The sequence below is a fragment of the Crassostrea angulata genome, chromosome 3 (assembly GCF_025612915.1).
Source record: "Crassostrea angulata isolate pt1a10 chromosome 3, ASM2561291v2, whole genome shotgun sequence".
In the NCBI taxonomy this organism is placed as follows: domain Eukaryota; kingdom Metazoa; phylum Mollusca; class Bivalvia; order Ostreida; family Ostreidae; genus Magallana; species Magallana angulata.
The window spans coordinates 39,914,989-39,932,460 of NC_069113.1; the positions used below are offsets into that span (position 1 = coordinate 39,914,989).

The 17,472-nt window shown below is 32.5% G+C and overlaps 2 protein-coding genes across 6 annotated transcripts; both read left to right on the forward strand.

Annotated features, from left to right (window-relative positions):
• The first annotated feature begins 854 nt into the window (after positions 1-854).
• On the forward strand, positions 855-5,019 carry LOC128175036 (mitochondrial import receptor subunit TOM20 homolog). Its single transcript, XM_052840414.1, has 5 exons — positions 855-1,038; positions 1,408-1,457; positions 1,663-1,744; positions 4,227-4,369; positions 4,699-5,019. Exons 1-5 carry the CDS (start codon positions 894-896, stop codon positions 4,807-4,809), a joined length of 531 nt encoding a protein of 176 aa, XP_052696374.1. The 5' UTR covers positions 855-893; the 3' UTR covers positions 4,810-5,019.
• Positions 5,020-13,823: 8,804 nt separating this feature from the next.
• LOC128177001 (uncharacterized) lies at positions 13,824-15,804 on the forward strand. Of its 5 annotated transcripts, none has more exons than XM_052843508.1 (3): positions 13,824-13,872; positions 14,063-14,551; positions 15,093-15,804. In XM_052843508.1, exons 2-3 carry the CDS (start codon positions 14,086-14,088, stop codon positions 15,401-15,403), a joined length of 777 nt encoding a protein of 258 aa, XP_052699468.1. In that variant the 5' UTR covers positions 13,824-13,872; positions 14,063-14,085; the 3' UTR covers positions 15,404-15,804. The 5 variants fall into 5 exon arrangements, with proteins under 5 accessions (XP_052699468.1, XP_052699466.1, XP_052699465.1 ...); XM_052843506.1 differs by having other exon boundaries at positions 13,830-13,858; XM_052843505.1 differs by having other exon boundaries at positions 13,833-13,872; positions 14,082-14,551.
• The last annotated feature ends 1,668 nt before the right edge of the window (positions 15,805-17,472 follow it).

Consider the following 17,472-nt stretch of genomic DNA (forward strand, 5'->3'; position numbering starts at 1 on the left):
CAAAATATGCATTGGGCCTTACACATTTGTAAATAAAGTCAATTAAATTATTCAACATTGGATGCACGTGTCGTTACATACGAGAAGATATGTAGTAGTTTCTTAAAGTTTTTAAACACCGTATACTTCCATAGAAAAACCATCAGTGTTAAGACATACATATTATGATTGTAAATTATACTAAGACGTATACTATGATCAGTGTAAACTATATACATAGTTTCACGACATATATCATTACACTATGATTAATTTTTTTAATCATAGTTTACAGTCAAAAGCTGTTACTCAATGTCGTAGATGCAGGTTTTACCGACACATATGCATAATACATGTATTATAACAAAAAATTCAGAACTAGTGTTAACGTTAAATTGTCAAAATATTTAGTGTACTTTGTTTTTCGAGTGAAAAACTATTTTCAAAAAATAATCTCATGTTTGTGAATTCTGCATGCTTCGTTTATATCTTTTTATTAGAAATTAAATACACAATTGGTACTTAAAGTATTATACTATAGTAACTTGGAGAGTACCTTGGCAATGAAAAAAATCCTCATTGCAAACAAAAAACGAACATCATTTTCAGATATATATATAGATATCTCATCTTTACGTTTTATATTGTATGATAATATAGGTATACTAGTTAATAGTTCTTGTATTCCTTTATCAGATATACATCCAAATTTTACTAATTGATAACTTTTCAAAAGGTAAGAGAAGAATTCAATTCTCTCGATAGCTATACTCTCCGGAAACAGTTGGGCTGTTAGTTCGTTTCTAACATTTACTTTAGTCTTTAGTGCGTTTTGTTTGAAGAAGATATAACCTTATGTAAAAGAACTTCCATGACATTGATTATTTTTTACCCACTACACTTAATCTTTGAAAATGAGTTCTGTTGTGTCAAATTTATATTCTAACTCGATTGTTAAATATGCGGTTGCAGGGGCTGGTCTGTGTTTCCTGGGGTATTGCATTTACTTTGATAGCAAACGCAGAAACCATCCAGATTTCAAGAAAAAACTGAGAGAACGTAAGTCACATGCTTTGCTTACAAAACTTGACCTAACGTATGACCTATTATTTAGTGTCGCTTTTCGTCATGAAAATTTTCCGTTCACCAAATCATTTGATGTTGAAGAATTAATTTAATGACTATGTTTGTCATCAACAACTTTTTTGAATGTAAAATACAATCGTATTAAACATTAATTACAGATAAACTCATGTACATATGTTAAACAGTTAAATAGACTGATAAAAGTGTTGAAAATGAATGGTGTTTAAACTAGATTTGAATCATTAATGATTGCATTGAGATTACTTTGTGGAGTATATTGTAATACGGTACTAATTTTCATTTCTTTTTGCACTTTGTTTATTTACTTGTTCTGTGTTTTAGGACGAAAGAAATCGAATTCAACAAAATCTTCAAAAACTGGTAGTATTCAGGTATTTAGTTCTAGTTATATGCACAAACCCTACAAATTTTGGATTTTATATGTATTTTACAATTTTAAGAAGATGTTTTCATTATATAAACTTTAAAATCTTTAAATTATTTGTGTAAAGAATGATTGTGTGATGTGTAGATATGGTTATTGCAGAATTCTTAATGTATTGATTCATACGTAACGCTTCTGCATTGTAATTGCAGCTTCCAGATTTACAGAATCAAGAAGCTGTACAGAAATTTTTCTTTGAACAAGTTCAACTCGGAGAAGAGTTGCTGGCAGCAGGTAACAAATCTTAACAAAATATTGTAAATTTCTAATTGAATGTTAGGATCAGGGGCTGACAAATCCGATTGCCCGACGCCCGGGGCAAGTGATTTTTCCGATCGGGCAAGTAAAAAATCGGTAGGGACTTGCCCATGGGCAAGTGACTTTTTAAACTTTCGCATATGTACTGGAAATAAAAATACCGTATTTCACCGAATATAATACACACTTTTTTCCTAGAAAACTCTACGATCTAAGGGTGCTTAAAGCTGCTTGGTCCGATTTTTTAATAATTACAGTATCAACATTTTTTTCATACAAATCATTTATCTTAGAAAGTTATGGACTTTCTTCTATTTACACCAGCAGAATCAGTCTCCTTTCAAAGTTAGAAATATTCAAAGTAAATAAAAATAATTTCTCTTTGGGCAAACGAAAAAACAAACCAAAATGCATAACGAGAATGTTTAGAAAAGGAAACTGCTTGGTTTTGTCCCCCGAATGATTGGGGTTATTCAACCCGCATGCTATGCATCGATTGTAAAGGAAGCAGACTTTGGAAATATTAGCGAACAAAATGTACACATGTTTATTTGTAATTTGTCTGATCATTTCGACCTTTATTTAAAGCGATGTCAAAATCGTAATACAACCATACCCGTCTCGTCGTCAGGGGTGAAATTTAACATGAGGCGAAATAACGCGGTACCTTTTAATGTCGTTTGTTTTGTTAGCAAATTTTGTACGTATTTTTCTTCATTGAAATTTGGCATAATTGACGGGTAAAACTACTGCAATGTCTATTATTATACATATACTAAGCATCATAGCCATCGTTTAAAAGCATGCATAAAATTTGATATAAAATCGGACCAAGCAGCTTTAAATTAAACATTATAATAGAATTTTATTGGTTATAATCTGTTAATAAATAAATACTTATAAAATGGCAATTTAATATCAATCTGAGCTGTTTATACTATGACCAACTTCTTTGAGCTGTGTTCACTGCCTCCATGTATGCCGTCATAACTGATGATAAAAATAGATGTGTACGCAGCCATAACTGATGTTAAAAATAGATGTGTGCCTTCGTAATCGTAATAATCATAATCATAGCCTAGAACTTTTTAAAATTAAAATATTAGACCTAAATTTTTTTATTAAATTAATTTGAATTAAACAACTCACTGAAGATTTATTTCATCTTTATTTTTAACACCTCTGCGGCTGTGAACAAGCGTTCGCGCTTCTCACCTATTATCTCGGACATTCACCTAAGGTAAAAGAAATTATAAAGACACACAAAACTGTTAATAATTTTTTTTTTACCTTTACAACAAATCCAACTAAATATCAATACGTAATGTGTTGATTTTTTAACACATTCTTGGGAAAACCAATAGGAAGAGATGTTGAATCAAAACTATATATTATGAAGAGTATTAAAAGTGGAAAAAATTAAAGTAAAAACATCGTACGGAATGTGTATTATTTTTTTTTTAATCACAATAAAGAATTTGGTCGGGCTAGTAGATATTAAGGTAGGGCAAGTAAATTTTGCCTTGCCACTTGCCCGAGGACAAGTGCTTAAAAAATGTATTTGTCAGCCCCTGAGGATTTAATATATCAGCATAATATTGTTAGAAGCTCCCCTTGCATATTTTTAAATTGTGCAATTATTCTGCTGACTGTTGTGAACTAATTGAAATTTTAATATATGTTAGACGTTTTCAATTCTATATTCTCACAATTTGATACTAAACAGCAGAATCGCAAAATCAAGTATGCTGTCTCCTGAAATACATGTAAGGAATCTTCTATACATACCTTCAAACAGCCCCCTCCTCCTCAAAGGGTATTAGCAAAGTTGACCAATTTTATTTTTTTATTTTTTATCGGAATGGTAGTTAATTTCAATAGGAAGGGCTTGGATGTAGTAAAGAAGATAACTTCTGCAGTAAGAATGTTGATTGATTTTGAATTTAAAAACTGTGACAGATTAACAGCAACACTGTGGCATCAAAAGACTAATATGTGGTTAAATCACTTATAATAACTCTGAATTTCTTTCACACCTTTTGAACACAAGTCAACAGGGCTATTAAAAAGTTATAATTTTTTAGAGGGAGAGTGGAGGTATTCAGACATTTTCTCACACTACAAAAAATGTAGGAAAAGTGGTTAATCTATTTCAATTTGGTGTTGCAAATTTGCTTGCTTAAATTGAACTCCAGAGCGGAGCATAGGCAACACCTAGACAACTCATAGACAACACCTCTCTACCTCATTCTGTCCTGAGCTAGCTTTTCCAGTTGATACCAATTGCACCCTCTATTCTCCACCGCTTGGAGAACACTTCTCTGCTGGCTATTCTTTGGCTCTTTCCTTGGTCATTTTTCCTGTGGTTTCCAATGGAGTGCCTCTCGAATGATGGAATGTAGATGAAATAAACTGTACAGACATGTAATAATTGAACACTGTACATATTATATTCCAGGTGATGTGGAGAATGCTGTAGAACACCTGAGCAATGCTGTGCCATTGTGTGGACAACCTCAGCAACTCCTGCAGGTGCTTGAACAGACATTACCTCCTCAAGTTTTCCAGCTTCTAGTTCAGAAACTCCCAGAAGTTAACAAGGTAATGTGATTTAGGTTTTTTTTTTTGTAATTGTTTACTAGTAGAAACTTTTTTAATCGCAAGTTACATATTTTCCCTATTTTGGCAAATTTTGTGGCACACAATCCCCCTCCCCCGAGATATTGTATAAATGCTGGTATGAAATACATCTTTTGCTCGTATAATAAAATGGGATATATCCCCCACTTTTGATTTAGCTTTCATATTACAAAATTCAAATGGCTGGTACAGTTTCAAAAAGAATTCACATAAGCAGAAATATTCAAATATGTTCTAGCAATGAAACGTAAAAAGAAGCAAAACTGACACCAATTTTATTTTTCTTTCAGCGATATGCATCCATGTTTGCCTCTTCAATGGCAATGCCATCAGCTGCATCGGCTGCACCAGGTGCCTCAAAAGGGCCAACCCTCACTTTAGCTGAAGATGATGTTGAATGAAATCATAGGAGAAAAACTTGCCACCTGTTCTTATGTACATGTAATAAAGACAAAATACATTTACATGTGCTACCATGGACCAATTCTTTGTTTGTACATTTGTAATGTATAAGTTTCTTCAAAATAATTGAAAAGACAGTACAACAGTGTACTGGTATTATGTGTGATACATATATATTAATTTTTGTTAAATACATGTATATGTGTCAATTCTGGTTTTTTTTAAATGCCTGGACTGAATAAAATTAAAATTATAAACAATGATTTATTGATAACTATGACATTAAGGACGTTGTTTACTCAAGGTTTGAGTTCTCAAATCCGGATTGTTAAAAAGTTCAATTTCAGGAGTAAAATTTGTTTTAAATCCAAAAAGTATTTATGAAATGAATTAGTATTGACATAACAATCGATATATTTACTAAATTATGGAATTAGGCTCTAAATTTTGACTTTTATCAAAACACAGGAAATTCGGACTAAATTCAGATTTTGTTTTCCACTGAAATATTTTTGGTAGTACTCTAATATTTAAAGTTCAATTTTATTTGTTAGTCAACATAATTTTGCATATTTTCTGTTGGTTTTATCTTGCTTTTTCGTTTAGATAATCGTATGGCACACACTACAAAAATATTGAAAAATGCTTATATAAAAATGATAAAAGACACCATATCTCAAAATTTTGATCATTGACCTCATATAAATTTTATGCCAGCAGAGAAAGGTCTATATACTTAGTTTAGTACTCTAAATGTTTTAGCATTATCATCATTCAGTTTTTTGTTATATTGAATAAAAAATGGGTAGTAATTTGAAAACTTATAGTGGAAATTCGGACTAGAATATCTATAAAAATTGTGAATGAAAACTTAATGCTTTGTATCCATTTAATGTCACTACCATTTATAAACTGTATTTCATTTGTTAAAGAGTTAAGCAATTTGTATTATTTTCACAATTAAGAAAATCTCAATCATAGGGTAAAATTTTTATGGATTTTTCTTAAATTTTCAAAAAATATTCAATGGCCATTAACTCAAAAAGTAGGTCATTGACCTCCTTTTTTTTAAAATGAAGTGAAGAATACTACCATGTAAGGTCTATAACACACAATAGTTGGTTTTTCATTATCATCAGTGGAAATTTTTTTCATTCTTAGTTCTTTTATGGTGAAGAATCTCTGCAAACCTTGGGTGAAATTTGCTCTTCTCTTTTCAAAGAGAGGAGAAGTTTCTTCTCTTGAAAGAAAAGGGGGATGAATTTTCTCCATTAGCTTGCGAGAATGACGATGATGGTATAATTTACACTTTAAAAAATTTTTGCTTTGCTTAATGATAAATTTTATTTATGCTACAGTACTTTTTGTGCATGCAATAGTGATATTATTTGTTGAAGGTCTACTTCTACTTTTAAATGAACTGTCACACTATTGCAAAACTTGGAACTTGTGTATGTTGAAAAATCAAAAATTGTAGTTTTTAGAAATAAGCGCAAAATCAAATGTAAGAAAAATGGTTTATTGGTAATGACGTATTAGAAATCGTGGAACAATTTACTTATTTGGGAATAATATTCCAGTACAATTCTAAATTTACAAAAGCTGAAAAGCAATTATCTGACCAGGGTAGAAAGGCAATGTTTGCGCTTAGGAAAAATATTAGAGGTATATATGTCACTAAATCATGAAACATTATTATCGCTTTTTGATTGTTATGTTGGTGGCATTATTAATTATGCTTCAGAAATTTGGGGCTCTCATAAAGGTAACAATGTTGAAAAACTGCACCTTGATTTTTGTAAGCAAACCCTGGGTGTGAAAAGGTCTTCATTTAATGCTGCTGTGTATGCAGAGTTAGGTAGAATACCTCTTATTACAAAAAGGTTTTGTTCAATTTTAAAATTTTGGAAGCATGTGTTATGTAGTAATAATTGTATTATACAAAGGTGTTACGAAGAAATGTACATTAACTGCGAATTACATGGACATAAAAATTGGGCTTCTGATGTAAAGAACATTTTAAATGAAATTGGGATCAATGAAGTTTGGAATAAACAAACAATTGATTCACTTACTCTAAAAGTCATAAATCAACGAATCGCAGACCTGCCTAAACAAGATATTTTTGGTAAAATAGAAAATTCGCAGAAATGTCATTTTTATAAATATTAGTAGATGGATTTTATCTTCAATATTACCTTAGAAAGTTAATCCCTGTAAAATTTCAACAGTGTATATCAAAATTAAGATTGTCCTCTCATCATTTAGCTATCGAAACTGGAAGGTACAATAATACACACAGAGCCCAAAGGAACTGCTTATCATGTAAAAATTATGTTGAAGATGAATTCCATTTTATTTTAGTGTGTCCAGTATATATTGAATACCGTCAAAAATACATTAAAAAGTATTTTTATGAGAAACCATCGATGTTCAAGCGGTTGCAATTGTTTAATAACGAAAATTTCAAAGATATGTGTAACCTCGGCAAATACATTTATTAAAGTATGAAATTAAGAAACGATATATGTAATTAACGTTAGATTTTTTTTAAAATTCTTTTCGCCTTTACTTATGTCAATTTTCATATTTATGTATGTACAATGTAATAGGGTCTCCTGTAAAATCACCACTTCTATACTTTTTTATGTTTAATTTGTAAAATCTGATGAGCTGCAAAGCTTAAAGAATTAAAGAATGAATTATGAACTCGAAGGTTGATCAACATGCATAATTATTGCTTGTACCTGATAGCTAAGATGGTAGAACACCTGTGGTTTGAGTCCCGGCCAGTTACTGAAATATACATTCATTCTATATCAAATATACAGTGGCGTCGGAAGCAGATGGAATTTTTTTTGGGGGGGGGGGGGGGCTAGACTGATAAAAATATTGACAAGCAAAAAAAAAACAAAAAAAAAACGGGTTTGCTTATGGTTTAGTTATGTATAACTTTGCAACCTCACCCCCCCCCCCACCCCCCACCCCCCACCCCCACTATCTCCATGCTCACTTCAAGTCATTTGACTATACTTGCTGTTGCTATAAGCCCAGTTTGCAGAAAATGTAGTTATTGTTTGACTTGTACATGAAAACGTAACCCAATTAAAAAAAAATTGGGGTTTTGATCCCCAGTCCTGTCACAATTAATAATTTCCCTGATATATTGACAGATATACTATATTATGTGCAGTTTTTGGCATATATAATTGCTGTTTCTGGTTTAATAACATATATTTGCATTTCCATTGTTCTTTCTCACTGTAAGCCCATACGGAGGAGCTGCAATTATTTCTCTATAATCGCAATTGCTCTGTTAGCCTGGTTCCGGTGTAACGAAGAATATTGACCCGGGTTGAAAATTGACCCGGGGGGTCATTTTTCAACGTTGAAAATTGAGACCAAAATCGTGAAATTTACACCCGGGGTCATTTTTCAACGGTATGAGAAAGATTTTTCTAAACTCTGATGACCTCGACCCGTTGAAAATTGATCCTGATGAGAATTGACCCAAACCTCAGAGTTTTGATCTTAACTTGAACTTACTCTACACGGTTTAAATGTACAATCATGCACATATTTGAAAGTTTCAGTTTTAAAATGTACATACAGTCCGATACATATGCGGACGTGGCTAATTTCTTTTAGGCTGATATGTCCAATTAATCATTTAGTTTTTAGATTGAAAATATGATATCCATTTATTATCACAATACTATGTAAATAAAGCTAAGAAGAAGACTGTTTGCTTCGGAATGGAGCAGGCGAGTAGGGCTAGAATACTTTTTGACATAGATGACATGGTTTTCATTCCCTCATGTGACAGAATTTTAAGTTTAAACTTGTCACAATCTCTGATAAATATATCTAACAAACATATTGCCCGTTATCGTCACTTTTAAGGCAATTCAACAGAGCTCTATTCGACAGGCACCTGACGTTGTATATTTTTCTAATAATTGAAAATATATAACCTCTATACTGCTTTATTGGGTAAAGGGTATATATATTTATATCAAGACAAAAGGATATAATGTCAGATACCTATGCTTAATTTGAAGAAGTCAGAATATTTCCCTGACAAAATAATAAATGAATGGTTGTCATATTTTTATCCTTTTTCATATATACTGGGTTTTTTTTATACGTATATATACAGCATATACATATTTACACATGTTTTTAATTTTTTACGACTTAAAAATAATTTTTCATAAACTTGTCTGATTAACTTTATTGAAGCACCATCCAATTTTCTGCATATACAGTCATAGTTCTTCTTAAAAATGCAATTTATTTCTATTATTTTGAGTTTTCAATTCTATTATTTACCTGTAAATTAGAAACACAGGCAACTGACGTAATATATTCTCTCAAAATTAACAACATATACCCTCTAAAGCAAAAATGTTATCAATCTAAAAAAAAGTAGGTTTGCATCTAAATATACAGTCGGAGGATGGTTGATCTAATTATATTAATGGTATATACATGAAAAGGTATGCAAAAAGTATACAACTGATAGTTATGTTGTTTGGAGCAGCTGTATCAAGGAAAAATCCGAATTGCTTAAACATGTACAAATTGAAGCAACCAGGACAGTGACAGGGATCAGAGTTAATTCTTCTAAAATAATTTTATATAGTGAGCTTAATTTGGAAACCTTGCAATCTCGAAGGGATAACCATAAACTAATTATATTCTACACGAATATAAATGGTTTAGCACCACAAGATATGTTAGATTGAATTCAGTCATATTTTCTTACTGAACATGCATATAATCATAGATCAAATTAGTTTTTTTACTATCTACCACTATATACTTATTACAATAGCTTTGCTTCGTCTACATGTAAATTATGGAATAATCTTCATGCAGAAAAGAAAATTTCATTAACTTTATCTTTCTTTTAAGTCAAAAATTAAAAAAACAAAATATACCTAGAGCTTACAAGCCTTTCAGTTAAGACAATAGGAAATATTATTTTACGTCAATTACGGAATAAAGCTAGTAAAGCTTACTTATTTTAAGGATTTTTTTTATCTGATGTGAGTCGATGTTTATACTGTGGGTCTGAATCTGAAGGAAATGTGATTTTTCCCCTGGATATCCAAGATACACTCAACAAAGAGACGAACTTTTTAAACAACTTATTGACATTAGTGTACCATTTTATATGAACTATATACTTTATGGTAGTTCTGATTTTTCATATAGATAAAATTGTAAAATTGTTTCCCATGTTTATATTTATATTAGATCTCCAAAGCGTTTTTGATTCTCTTAAGGTACACTGTTTAAACCTATTTGAGTATTATACCTGTATATTTACTTAATATACAGTTCCCTTTTATTTACTCTTCTTTTCAAATGGGCTGGATCATGAAAATCTCATTCTTATGTTTGTATCTCTGCAGGTATAAATGAAGGTGATATGTTTGTTAATATAGGTGTGAGTGAACATGTCTACCAACAATATGTCATACAATCATATATGATAAATATTCAGATAATTATTTAATATTCAAGTACCTCATGTCTTATATACACATTATATACACATTTAACACGTTTAAACTAAATTAATAATGTAGGTGGCTGTGATAGGAAGGTCAATCATCTACTCCAACGCTGCTGTATTATCTTCTACTACTTATTTCTATTCAAAAAATGCAATTTACCAATTTATGACGAAAAAAATTACTGTTAGTAAATTTATGATAAATTTTTGTGATCAAAGCAATTTAGAAACTTTAAAGCAAAATTCTATTGTCATCCTGTACAAAAATTAGGTTGCTAACTTGCTACAGATTCCATGAAGCAGAATTGTTAATGCCTAGAAAAATTAACGATTTGATGATATTTAGTTACATCAGAAGTTATTCTAACGGAACAAATAAAACACCAAAAAATCGGCTTCAAGATATAGTTACTACAGCATTGTTCATGAAAGAGTACAATCATGTTAGCATATCATCATTTTGTAAACTGTTATTTGCTGGATGGGTGTGAATACAAAATTCAGATAGTCACAGTTTTAACAAACTGAGTGGGTGCAAACACAAAAATCTCAATATGACATACTGTAATTTTTTTTATTTACACCCACTCAGAAAATTTACAATGAACAAAGTTTCAATTTACTGGGTGAACGTAAAACCAAAATTAAATAATATGACGTATTGCATAACATATATTTCTTTAAAAATATATAGATATCACACAAAACATCAATTATACGCGATAAGTTTATTATGAATAAAATAGTTATTACATGTACATATTTAAAGGGATACTATGTAAATTCAAAAAATAATTATTCAAGTCTCATTTTAATTCCCCCCCCCCCCACCCGTTGAAACATGTAAATCTAAAGAATAAATATATAAAAACTGATAATTTTTAATTAAATAAACTCAAGTTATGATATTGATTCGTTAATTTGTGCTTCTTTGCTGTTGAATTTTGAACCGGTTTCATGATCAAAATTCCACGATGCGGGTCAATTTTCAACGGATTAGGGTCTTTATTCAACACCTTTGGTCTCAATATTCAACGTGGAAAAATGACCCCCGGGTCAATTTTTAACCCGGGTCAAAATTCTTCGTTACACCGGCCTACCCATAATGCTCCGCACAGTAGCATTATGGGTAGGCCGGAACCAGGCTATTGCTCTGTCAGTATACTATGACGTCATAAAGGTGTAACGTTATATAATTTAATTCTGGTTGTAACGCGGCATTTGATTGGATAGAAAAATTAAGTTAATTATTAAGAAATGAACTCAATGTCTACCCAAGTTATACTCGTATAACCTGGGTTGGGGCAATTTACGCTTTATAATCCGCATGTCACAATTTAAGACACGTCACAATGCACCAACGTCAAAAACGTACTAATCCGCTTGACGTTACGTTTGAATTTTGAACAGATTAATATCATTTTTAAAAGTAAAACGGACTCAATTTGTACAGCAAATTACAGAAAATTAAATTATAAGGAATGAACTCAATATCTACCCAAGTTATACTCGTATAACCTGGGTTGGAGCAATTTACGCCTTTTTATAATCTGCTTCGCAGACTATAAAGCGTAAATTGCCCCAACCAAGGTTATACGAGTATAACTTGTGTAGACATTGAGTTCATTTCTTAAATATACTTTTCCATGACGTTATAGATTTAAACCACTATACGATACATCATGTGTTTTTATCCAACTCCGTTAAAATTGACGTATTTTATGGTGTTCCGATGGGGCCACTTCGACCTTCGCACTTTCGCCTTTAGGTCGAAGATGCGAGAGTGCGAAGTTGCGAAGGCGAAAGTGCGAGAGTGCGACGGCGAAGGAGCGAAAGTGCGAAGATGCGACGGCGAAGCGCGAAGATGCGAAGGCGAAAGCGCGAAGGTGCGAAGGCGAAGGAGCGATACTACTATCGCTCCCTCGCCTTCGCAACTTCGCACTCTCGCCTTCGCACTTTCGCACTTTCGCCTTCGCCTTTTTTGATAGCATTCTGAAAGTCTCGGTCTATTACATAGAATTTGATGCAGGCACCGTACTCGCAAAGGTTTTCCGATTAATCCATGATATCATTGGTACGCAAGCGCTAAGCCATTGTGCTTACTATGAATGTTTATAAATATTTTAATGTGTATATGTGACATTTATGTTTACCAGTGCTGGCTATGCCTAATCGTTATATACTCCATATAAAATGTAAGGTCCGCCATAATGTATACATATGCACTTCCAGACTCCTGTCACTTACCAGCTGTCTGTTTACCGTAGATCAAACACAGTAACATTCTAATTTCATTATGCGACACTCCTTGCTGGTGTATGGATCTAGAGGTGGAGAGGGGGTCCCCCCCGGAAAATTCAATACTAATAACTTCACACATGCAGTAAAGGGAGAGAGAAGGTCCGGATCTTATCCCCCCGGAAAATTTAATTTTATTAATTATATATAATAAAATCTCCAAAATATGTCTCGGAACCCTCCCCAACCCCCGACAAATATAATTATTTATCCACCCCACCCCTAGAAAAAGTTATGGATCTGCGCAGGCTGTTGAAAATAAATTCTAAAAAGTCCATCGTCTGCCTCAGATGTCCTTTTATACAGCTAAAATTGTCTTTAAACGATAGAGAGCTCCATAATTATAAAAAGGCGAAGGCGAAAGTGCGAAGATGCGAAGGCGAGAATGCGAAGTTGCGAAGGCGAGAGTGCGATATTAGTAGCGCTTCTTCGCCGTCGCAACTTCGCACTCTCGCCGTCGCAACTTCGCGCTTCGCCGTCGCATCTTCGCACTTTCGCTCCTTCGCCGTCGCACTCTCGCACTTTCGCCGTCGCAACTTCGCACTCTCGTACCTCGACCTAAAGGCGAAAGTGCGAAGGTCGAAGTGGCCCCATTGGAACACCATAGTATTTACATGTAATATTAAAACATGTTTTTGATAACATTTTAAAGAAATTACTGTTATAACATATCATTGATTCTGTTAACAAATCTATGTGAATTAAAAAGATACATTACAGTCTGAATGTTTACTTTTGATGTAATAGCTAAATGTCAAGGTCTAGGCTTATACAGGGTATTTGCGAGTGGTAAAATGCAAATATAAGTAATAAACAACGATTATTTATTGAACAAGGCGTTATGAATAGCAACTGCTCTGCTGGCATATTTTCCATGATGCGCGCTAGCGCATCATGGAATATGCCAACAGAGCAATTGCTATTCATAACTCATGGAATATGCCAACAGAGCAATTGCTATTCATAACGCCATGTTCACTAAATAACGTTGTTTATTTCTTATATATATATGTATATCTCATTATTATTAATTTATTGTTAAATTTAAGAAGTACAAAGGATATCAAATGAAAGATATTGTTGATTATTATGATTAGTTATCGATCTATAAATAGTCTATATAATAACCATGATAACGTAAGCAAATTCTGTGTGTTGGGGGGGGGGGGGGGTTACTGTCAAGAAGGATAACTCTAACACATGGCTTAGGAAGAGGTCGCCGTGTGGTGAGTGAAATGATGTAACAGTTTCTTTGCTTTACTTCAAATTAACAACAAAAAACGTTTCTAATATCAAACTCAAATGAACAATCTCTTGAACCCATCAATATTTGTATGTATAAAAAAAAATTGAACCCGTTCTTGCATTTACATGGTTTATGTACATGTGACCAACTGCAGATCAACAATTTTCTACTTTCATCTTCACAGTGGTCTGTCCTTTTAACAGAAACATGCAGGGAATAACAAGACTTTTCAATTCATCAGCCCGGCTTTCACTTCTGAAAAATAATGCATCACTTGTATCAGCGGTTTACAAGACAAACTCAATGCTTTTCCCGAATTTCCTCAAATCTGACAGCCCTACCTATTGTTGCATGTGGTGTGTAGGCTATAAAAGCAGGAGGGGAAGGTATTCCGAAGAAAAGTTTGACTGGGAAATCGACCACCCTTTTGATGATGATTCTAAAGTTGAAATGGACACAGAAGTGTTCACAGATGAGGGAAGGACTCGGTATCATTTCATGTTAAAAGGATTTGGAGTGATGTGTTACATTTTCTTTTGCAACCTCGGATACTTTATCAGACTAAGGTTAAATGAATTGAAAAGAGGGAAGCCAAAAACGACTAGCTGGAGGGAATCTGTGTATTGGGAGAATAAGGGGTTTACTGGATTCATGACACTATCCTATTTGCTAGGTAAGACTTGTTCGTCAATGACAAATTAAGAAAATGTCCACAATTTAAAAATACTTTAAAAGTACAAAGGTGTAACAAAGAGAACTCTTTTTCTGCACATCAAAAAATCATAGCATATTAAAACACATCCCATCTTTGCTAGCCATGAATTTTTGACTTGCCTCTCATGTCTTCAGAGTTCAGAGGAGAAGGGATGTTGTGATCCCTTGGCTAGTGAAGATGCAACACATATTAGAGAAGTGGACATACAGAGCCTTAATTTAGAGCATAAGCCTGTCCTCTTCTCTAAAGAGAGAAACAATTGTTGTATGTCGATAAGATTGACACCTTCAATTCAATCAACCAATTTTATGTTCACTTAAATATGTTGATCCATGATTATTGATAACTTCTGTTTTATAAAATCAGGAGATTAAAATGTCAAACAAAAGGTTTCAAAAAATGGCATGATCGTTTGCAATACATAAATATTAACATTTGCCGCAAGTAAGTGCATAACACTTAAATTTATAAAACAAGTTTCTGTCTTTTGTCATTTTAGCAATTACAGTTCCAATAGTTTCCTTCTGGATTTGCCATCGTTGTGTGCGAAGCCTATGGCTATTAAGAGGAGGCAAGACAGTTCGAGTACAGACATTTTCCCCCTTCTTTCTGCCGAACACATATGAGGTCCCCATCCAAAATATAAGTGGATTAAATTCTAGAGGAGGAGAAAAATATGTGATGTTTCAGTTGAAGAAGCTGAACAACAAAATTTTACCTCTTACTATGAGTAGTATGACCGGGACATTCAAGGAGCCACTGCTGTATGATAGTTACATAGGACAGTATAGAAACCTTAAGGCAGAGTGAATTTAATGTCTGTATTGTTATTGAATATACTGACTTAGAATGTGATTTATTTATTCAAATCTTTTTTATTTCTCTCTTGATTTTGTACATGCTGCAGCCCATTTATGAAAAAAAATTCCCACTTTAAGAACCGGATATTTTTAACCAGTGGATGGAGTTTTAAAAATTTCTGTTACCATATCTGGCAAAATAATCTGTAATAGTGCATTTTTATAAAAATGATAAAACTTGCAGTTTGATCATTAAAAAATAGAGAATTCATAGCAAAGTTCTTCTTCTGAATCAGTTGTTTAAACTGGTCCAGGTAATAATTGACTGATCTGGTTTTGCTATTTTTTATTCCTGTAACCTATTGTGGTATTGAATTTACCTTTGAAATAAAAATTAGCAAAACATCCTGATTATCTGAGTGATTTTATATTGGAAATGTCCAACAAACCAATACAGAAGCAGCCAAAGAACAATATCGATGTATCACTGATTGATGGTCTAGAATTTCATCTTTGCTAGGGTTTAAGATCTGCTTCACTTCTCAAACAGCAGGGTGGATTGTAAAAAGTAGAACTGTATATAGGAAAATATTTGCCCCCATCTTATTTCTGCCCTTTTCATCCTCCTTGTCAGCGGACAAAGGACTATGTGCGGTATGGTCAAATATCTGCCCCCAATTTCAGCCAATTTTTAAATCGTATCGTATAAATATCAAATCTTCATAAATTTTTGTACGTAGGATGCCTATCACTTTAATCTTGATTTTATTCATCATTCCTCATTCGCTTTTTATCTATGACATCACTTAATTGACCTATTTCCCGCAAATTTGCAAACAAATGAAAATACTCTCATTTTTGCTTTATATTTTGCATTCGTAAGTATAGAGCGCAGGTCTGCTCAAGTACAATTTTAACGTATGTTTTTCTTCAGATAGTTTTACACATTATATTAAAAAATGGTACTTGAGCAAGCCTGTGCTCGATGTTTCCCAGTCGAAAAACCATTGGAAAAGACAAATATTTTGCTACAAAACATCAAGAACTAGGTACGGTTTCAGTCATATTTTGCCCTGTTTTAGAGTGATTTATAAATATATTAAAAAAAAATGGAAATGCGACATCCATTTACAAAAAAATACCCATAAACAAACAATCTATAAATAGTTACCCTATTAGACTTTCAAAAGGGTAATTGTGACATCATAAACAGTACATTTTCCCGTACTTTTCATAAAACTGAGCAGAAGATACCAATTCTTCAGTGTTTTTTTCAATAGAAAACAATGTCCACAGCTGTCGCCCAAGATGAAACTCACATTATAACTTTATCATGTAATATCATATAAAATATATTAATTTCGTTGTGGGCGACGGCTGCGGACACATTTTCCTCTTCAAAAAACAACAAAAAAATGTGCTACTTTTCATCATTTTTGACTAAATCTTAGAAATATGCCAAAATGTTGCAGTCATAATTATTTTTTGAAACAGGATAAAAGCGTGTAACTTGTTACTTTTTATACACAAATATTCAAGATGGTATATGTGCATTTTCATGAGATTTAAACAACTTTTGAATTTTAGGGCAAATATTGAAATAAACTGTACCTTCTTTATAAAAATAAGGCAATCTTCATGACATCATTTCTACATAATGACATCATTGTGCTGATAGCCTTTTACACCCTTATTTTCAATTTGATTTTAACTATCTTACTTTGATTTTGGGGGCAAAAAATACATAATACCACACATAGACTAGGCAAAATCAACAAAATTTTTAAAGAAATGAATAAATTACAAAGATTATCAAAAATTTATGACTTGACGAACTTGATATCATGATTTTACATCATTGTATGAAGTTTCATGAGAATATTCAAATCAGATATTTTCATTGGGATAGAGCTATTCTAACACATAACTTTTGATAATAAAGGACAGCAACAGGTCGTTTGAAATGATTACTACCAGTATGTTCCAAGTAAAATCTTTTGTTTAACTAATGAGGTATTCATTTATCCTTTGAATAAAAAATTAAAAGCATTATGATTTTTCATGTGATTTTATTTTTGA

Coding starts and splice junctions, on each gene's coding strand:
- LOC128175036 (XM_052840414.1), top strand. CDS start 894: ATGAGTTCTGTTGTGTCAAATTTATATTCTAACTCGATTGTTAAATAT. Junction 1,745..4,226: donor AGAAGAGTTGCTGGCAGCAG/GTAACAAATCTT, acceptor ATTATATTCCAG/GTGATGTGGAGAATGCTGTA. Junction 4,370..4,698: donor AACTCCCAGAAGTTAACAAG/GTAATGTGATTT, acceptor TTTTTCTTTCAG/CGATATGCATCCATGTTTGC.
- LOC128177001 (XM_052843505.1), top strand. Junction 14,552..15,092: donor GACACTATCCTATTTGCTAG/GTAAGACTTGTT, acceptor TTGTCATTTTAG/CAATTACAGTTCCAATAGTT.